Source organism: Salmo salar, chromosome ssa13, assembly GCF_905237065.1.
Source record: "Salmo salar chromosome ssa13, Ssal_v3.1, whole genome shotgun sequence".
NCBI lineage: Eukaryota > Metazoa > Chordata > Actinopteri > Salmoniformes > Salmonidae > Salmo > Salmo salar.
The window spans coordinates 82,597,503-82,604,979 of NC_059454.1; the positions used below are offsets into that span (position 1 = coordinate 82,597,503).

The window sequence follows — 7,477 nt, forward strand, 5'->3', positions numbered from 1 at the left end:
CATGTAAACAACAAGCAGCAGCAGAGCAAACACATTAACAGTTTAGAATCAATCATCTCACCGAGTTTGACCTCTGCGTTCTCTGTCAGCAGCACGTTCTGGCCCTTGATGTCTCTGTGGATGACCTTGTGTTGGTGGAGGTGCGAGAGGCCCTGGGTATTAGAGAGGGGTCAGAGTTCAGTCAGAGGTTTGAGGCCCTCTGGAGGGCGTCTGTAATGGCACTTTTCCAATGCAGGGATTTACACTGGTGCTTGGCCTAAAGACTGTTTTGTAACAGTTCTATAACGGGTGCACTGTGTTTCCTCACCCTGAGGATCTCTCTGCAGATGTAAGCGATCCAGTCCTCCTTCAGAGAGTTGCCCTTGGTGTTCTTTACCAGGTCTGTCACTGAGCCAGCCCCACAGAACTCCATCACTAGCTGTACACAGACAGGAAGGAACTTAGCACACATAAATACAATGTTCAGTGTGTCTGTAATAAATAATATATGCTGCATGCAATAACCCTAATCTAGTTTCTGTGCATTATGGGGTTCATGGATATCAGAGAAAGCCCTATAAATGATGAAGCTCTCTCTCAGATTATACCACCAGACAGGGACAGAATCCATCAGACTGACCCAGAGCTGGTCATCATGTCCAGGTGGGCTCTTCTTGACGAAGGCTCCGTAGTAGGTGGCGATATTGCGGTGATGGCTGTACTTCTTCAGCATGTTGATCTCAGCCTTGATCTCTTCCTCTTCCTCCTCAGTCACGTCCATGACCTTGATTGCAGCCAACTGGCCTGTCTTCACGTGACGCCCCTGATTAAAGGCAGAGCAGACTTGATCATCTTAACTGGTCAATCGAAAACGAGAAAATTAAGGGAGTACAACAGATGTCAGCTCTAAAAAAATATATCCTACATTTGAGACAAAAATCTCTAATAGATCAAGAAACTCCTGCCCTGGTTTAATCCGTTTTGAGAGTGATTATGCTGTATGTTTCACCACGTCATTTACTCTTCTTCTCTCCCCTCTACTTTTTAGTTCTCTCCATATTATCTCATTACCACTACCTGTCTCCTGGGGTCCTCAAACTGACAGCCTTAGCGTGGTCCAGCACAGGTGCACTATTCTGGCCTAATCTCAGATTTACTACCACAGCTGGAGTTTGAGACACTCAGGGGAGTAACTCAGACAGCCTCAATCTGAGCTTCAACCAGCTCAGTGGTTCATCTGACTCATCCCCTCAGTGTCTCTCAGCTTCTAAACTGGGTCGCTGGCCCAAACTCATCTTACCTTGTACACCTGTCCATAGGTCCCATTTCCCACCACCTCCACCAGCTCAAAGATCCCTGCTGGGTCCTGGAAGAAAGAGTGATAGATTCATTAAGATTGGTTGCTCTCTGGCAGACTGAGACCAGAACACCAGGCCAGACAGACTGGGAGACAAGATGCAGAGACAGACATGGTACATTTAAATAGACTGGCAAATATATAGGCCTAGAGCACACAAGCATGGAGGCCTGAGCACTATTGAGATGTTTTGAGACACATAGAAGCTCTACACATCCATCCACCACTGAGGTTATAGAAACATTTGCAAGAACATTACTATTTTTCCCTACCATAAGATAAAACCACAGGTGATGTTCATAATGGCTACTTCTAGCTAAATGCTAAAATTAGCCATCGCTTTTTTTCCCTGGATAGGGCAAAAAGGCTCCCAGTTCCACTTTTACAGTGTGATTCATTATGGCCTGTGTAGGATCTGTGGGCGTTGGGGCTGCTTTGGGTTGGAAGCGTACAGCGTGACCATCCTGCTTTCATCTGGTTCCAATAATGGGTCTGTCTCCTGACTTTTTCAAGTGTTTGTCTTTAACAGAGAGAAAGTATATAAGAAGAGGAGAGGGGTGTACAAGAGAATGAGGCAAAGATAGATGTGAGCATTAGGGCTACGGAGGTTGAGAGAGAAATGAAATAAACATAATGGGAATGACAAATCGTCCAATTAGTGCATCTATGCTGTGTGTAAGAGGAGCACAGAGCAGGAGAAGCAGGATCAAACTGACAAAAGGGTTGGAGTAAAAGCGCTGGAGTACAAGTGTACAAAATAGAGAGAAAAAATGAGATGACAGGGGGAAGAGGGAACGATGGCATAGAGGAGGCTAATGCAATTATCCAGAGGGAAGAGAGAGATGGCAGCATCGCCCACGTCCAACGCAGAGAGAGGGAAGGAAGAAAGAGATGAAGGTGGGGGGTTGTGCGGAAGCTAGGGAGTGTGGAGCGCCGTACCAGCAACAAAACTGTCAACATTGATCAGAAAGTGCATTGGAGGAATACACACTGTGGACCTGTTAACGTCACTTCAGTCAACTTAACTTGGGTGCAGAAGTGCAAACTCCACTCATTAATAATGCTGTTGGATCTTTGTCTGTCAGAAGACCCCCCCTAATGTCTGTACTTACCTAAAGAAAAACAGCTTTTCCTCTCTCTCTCGACAAATAGGCCTATCAAATTCACAAATAATTAGGCCTTTAGATTCACTGTCTACTATCAAAAACTAAACTCACAGAAACCATAAAAAAAATGTCATAATCGAGAAAAACAACTGTCTGCAAAGGGGTCGGTCGCTCAAGAAATAGCCTAGAACAGATTTGGAAGTTGGAAGGTAAGCGTTGATTCTTGACACGTCCTACCACCTGACATTTGTTGATGTGGGGACTCAAAGAATTCAAGGCATCCCAACAAAAAAATCCATTACACAAAGCCTGTTCTACTAGCTAACATTTGAGTCTTCCACAGAAAACAGTCATGCACTAGTACTAGCCTAGATTGTACTTGTAGGCTATGTGAGTGTGTATGTGTAGCAGGCAGAGTGGGTGTTATATAGGACAGCCAACAAACAATGAGCTCTAGTGAATCATCCCTCTCAGAGCTCTCTCTCTCATCCCTCTTCTCTCAGAATGAAAAATGAAATAGCATTGCCTGGAGAGGTCTGGCCTGTAACTTGCTGTACTGAAATCGCAAAAGTGTGTAGGTGAGATATACCGGTAGATATTAAATCTCCCTTCCTCAAACTAAAGTGCCTCTACTCTGTTGTTACATGCCACTAGTCTTCGTTTTGATGATATACTGACACTGGATCATGGTATCAGAACAGTCAACCTACATGACGGTCCACATTACAAATAGATAACTTGAATGTCTATGGTCCTGGAGAGTGAGCTCCCAGGTGTGGGTTTGTTAATTATTTCTAACTGATGGTTTTGGAATATGCAAAGCGGGAGTTTCACAATACACTTGTGGACCATTGTGTGCATGTCAGAGAGAGAGTGCAGTGAAAAACTCACCTTTTGAATTCCCCCAAATCTATTTCAATCATGCTTTGATAGCTCTTGGAAGAAATGTTCTTGAGATTACGTTTTTATTACTTCTAATGACACAAAAAATAAAAGCCTAAGAGGAAGTCTTGTAGCACAACACACTGTGGTAAATACGTTTGTCAACACCTGTGTGTTGTGGTCTGTGAAGTTGTATGATAAGACACGGGTAAAAAGTACACAAGATACAGTGCAACTGTTTGATAGATAGAAGTAGATCAATGTGGACTAGTTTTAAAAGGATAAATGCAACGTATATACAGGCCTGTTTTAAAAGCCATCGATCAAACGAATCAGGCCTTCATCCTGCTCACCCATGCACTTATAAAAATGGACTCAGATTGACCAAGGTGATATGGGGGAAAAAAACAAGATAGTGTAGTCAGTAGTGACATCCAATAGACTCAAATCTAGCAACCCTCTCTGTGCGTAACCCACAACTAGCCATTTACCTAAATATAACATTAGGTAGCTAACGTTAGTTAGCTCAAGCAAGCACCAACAACGTACTGCTCTAGTTGTTTCAAGTTTCCAAAAAATGTATTATCAGTGAACTTTTGTCACGAGCATTGTGACAACTGTCTGCAGCTTTGAACTAGCCTAGCTAACGAGATGTACAGTAGCCACTTACCCTCAAAGCTGCGAGGTCTATCTCATCCAAGCTTCGTGTGGTGGCGTTTTCAGACATGCTGGCAAAAGTCGTAGCTAACGTTAGTTAGCTAATAATTTAGCTACAAAATAAAAGCAGCAACCAGTAGAAAATCCAGGTGGCCCAATGTTTAACTTAACTGTGTCCTGAGCTGTCAAGTCCCGCTCAGAACATCAATCCCTGATGAGACTTGACTTGCTAACTTAACTAGCTAACATAAACAAATGGTTGCAAAAATGGCAAGGTAAAAAGCAGTTATCTAGCTAGCATACTAAGTTCAATTGCGTTACAGAGACCCAATCGTGTGCTGCACTCTCTTACTGCGTTCATTTTGGCAATAACGTCACTGCGTAAATGCTGTTTGAAGGTCGTCGACAGATAATTTGAATGCTTCTAACTCAAATACGATGCAATTATAATGTTAATGTTTGTGACATTAACAAGTAGATAGCTAGCTTGCTAAGTTAGCAGGCTAGATAATAACAGCGTAATACAAAGGTGGTCCGCAGCAGAGCTGTCACTTTTCAGTCTGCCACAACATGAACGCTATTAGCTAGCTACCCACGCACAAATCAAAAATAAGATTTATTGTACTTAAACATGGATTTTAACTACTCGTAATTCCCATCCGGCAAATACTTAAAATGTTCCACAAATGAAGTAGCAAATGGCGAGCCGCCCGATCAATGTGGAATGTACGGCTAGCTACGTCAAATGTTCGATATCCGTACACAAACTTTCATTCCTTTCGCGTTGACAGTGATCGCGCCTTGCACTGCCTGTACCGACCGTGAAAAAACAAACAGTTTCTGTGCAGTCCCAATTGACCCTCGATCGATAAGCGTCATGGAGCTGGTTCGTACTTCTAAAATATATACTTTAGCTAGAGTAGTTGGTACCAATGACTAGGCAAGTCATTTTCCGACAAAAATAGTGCATAAACTTATTTCCTCGCCATGTTTCGGTATGGCACATAGGGATAGTCAGAGGACTCAACATTGTATATGTTCTATGGCGTCTGATCGCATGGGCAGCGCCTTCTTCTTCTATGGTATTATGGGGGTCCGTAAACAAATGTTAGAGGTGCATGCCGCGCCAACTGGACGGGGGTGAATAAATACACAAAAGAAAAATAAATTAATTACAGGAATGGAAAAAAACATGAATCACAAAAAAAAAAAATACCCAAAAATGATAATCAACAAAAAGATTCCCACTCCTTCAGATAATTCATTCTTCCGTACTCAGGCTCTGGGGTGGGACTGCTCGAGACAGTACTCCAAGCAGCTCTTCAGATGTAAAATATTTTAATATTTTCTACTAAGCTATATAGTATTGTTTTAAATCATTTTGCTATTTGAGTTGGAATTTTAAGACCCCTTGAAGTTTCCATATATATATATATATATATATATATATATATATATATATATATATATATATATATATATACGTTCAAAAGTTTGGGGTCACTTAGAATTGTCCTTGTTTCTTAAAGAAAAGCAAATTTGTTGTCTGTTAAAATAACATCAAATTGATCAGAAATACATTGTAGACATTGTTAATGTTGTAAATTACTATTGTAGCTGGAAATGGCTGGTTTTTAATGCAATATCTACATAGGCGTACAGAGGCCATTATCAGCAACCATCACTCCTGTGTTCCAATGGCACGTCGTGTTAGCTAATCCAAGTTTATCATTTTAAAAGGCTAATTGATCATTAGAAAACCCTTTTGCAATTATGTTAGCACAGCTGAAAACTGTTGTTCTGATTAAAGAAGCAAAAAACTGGCCTTTAGACTAGATGAGTATCTGGAGCATCAGCATTTGTGGGTTTGATTACAGGCTCAAAATGGCCAGAAACAAAGAACTTTCTTCCGAAACTCGTCAGTCTATTCTTATTCTGAGAAATGAAGGCTATTCCATTCGAGAAATTGCCAAGAAACTGAAGATCTCGTACAACGCTGTGTACTACTACCTTCACAGAACAGAGCAAACTGGCGCTAACCAGAATAGAAATAGGAGTTGGAGGCCCTGGTGCACAACTGAGCAAGAGGACAAGTACATTAGAGTGTCTAGTTTGAGAAACAGATGCCTCACAAGTCCGCAACTGGCAGCTTCATTAAATAGTACCCGCAAAACACTAGTCTCAACGTCAACAGTGAAGAGGCGACTCTGGGATGCTGGCCTTCTAGGCAGAGTTCCTCTAGTGTCTAGTGTCTGTGTTCTTTTGCCCATCTTCATCTTTTCTTTTTATTGGCCAGTCTGAGATATGGCTTTTTCTTTGCAACTCTGCCTGTTGTATTTGGCGCATATGACAAATAAAATTATATTTTATTTGCTGAGCACTTGTTGGCTGCTTTTCCTTCACTCAACTGTCCAACTGATCCCAAACCATCTCAATTGGTCAGGCGATTGAGGAGGCCAGGCCAGCTGATGCAGCACTCCATCACTCTCCTTCTTGGTCAAATAGCCCTTTCATTGTCCTGTTGAAATACCGCAAGGCACTACAGAGGGTAGTGCGTACGGCCCAGTACATCACTGGGGCCAAGCTTCCTGCCATCCAGGACCCCTATACCAGGCGGTGTCAGAGGAAGGCCCTAGTCATTGACTGCTCTCTCTGCTACCGCACGGCAAGCGGTACTGCAGCGCCAAGTCTAGGTACAAAAGGCTTCTTACACGGCTTCTTCCCCCAAGCCATAAGATTCCTGAACAGCTAATCAGTTGGCTTCCCAGACTATTTGCATTGTCTCCCCCCCTCCCTCTTTTACAGTGCTGCTACTCTCTGTTTATTATCTATGCATTGTCACTTTAACTCCACTTACAATTACCTCAACTAACCGGTGCCCCCGCACATTGACTCTGTACCGGTACCCTCTGTATATAGCCTCACTACTGTTATTTTACTGCTGCTCTTTAATTATTTGTTACTTTTATTTTTTACATATCTATTTTTCTTAAAATCGCATTGTTGGTTTGTAAGTAAACACTTCACTGTAAGGTCTACACCTGTTGTATTCGGCGCATGTGACAAATACAATTTGATTTGATTCACACAGGCTCCTCTGAACAGTTGATGTTGAGATGTGTCTGCTACTTGAACTCTGTGAAGCATTTACTTGGGCTGCAAATTCTGAGGCTGGTAACTGAAATCATCCTTTACAGCAGAGGTAACTCTGGGTCTTCCTTTCCTGTGGCGGTCCTCATGAGAGCCAGTTTCATCATAGTGCTTGATGGTTTTTGCGACTGCACTTGATGAAACTTCAAAAGTTCTTGAAATGTTCTGCATTGACTGACCTTCATGTCTTAAAGTAATGATGGACTGTTGTTTCTCTTTGCTTATTTGAGTGTGTTCTTGCCATAATATGGACTTGGTCTTTTACCAAATAGGGCTATCTTCTGTCAACACAACTGATTAGCTCAAACGCATTAAGAAGTAAAGAAATTCCACAAATTAACTTTTA

At 42.1% G+C, this 7,477-nt stretch overlaps 1 protein-coding gene across 6 annotated transcripts in view; it reads right to left on the reverse strand.

Annotated features, from left to right (window-relative positions):
- The window catches only part of LOC106567878 (misshapen-like kinase 1), a 30,891-nt gene extending 25,841 nt beyond the window's left edge, over positions 1-5,050 (reverse strand). For all 6 annotated transcript variants that reach the window (XM_014137726.2, XM_014137724.2, XM_014137727.2 and 3 more), the window contains exons 1-5: positions 3,995-5,050; positions 1,280-1,345; positions 620-802; positions 308-418; positions 62-152 (exon numbers count right to left, since the gene is read on the reverse strand). In XM_014137726.2, the coding sequence (XP_013993201.2) occupies positions 62-152; positions 308-418; positions 620-802; positions 1,280-1,345; positions 3,995-4,051 (508 nt within the window). In that variant the 5' untranslated portion in view covers positions 4,052-5,050. The remainder of the gene's footprint in view (positions 1-61; positions 153-307; positions 419-619; positions 803-1,279; positions 1,346-3,994) is intronic.
- Between the last annotated feature and the right edge of the window lie 2,427 nt (positions 5,051-7,477).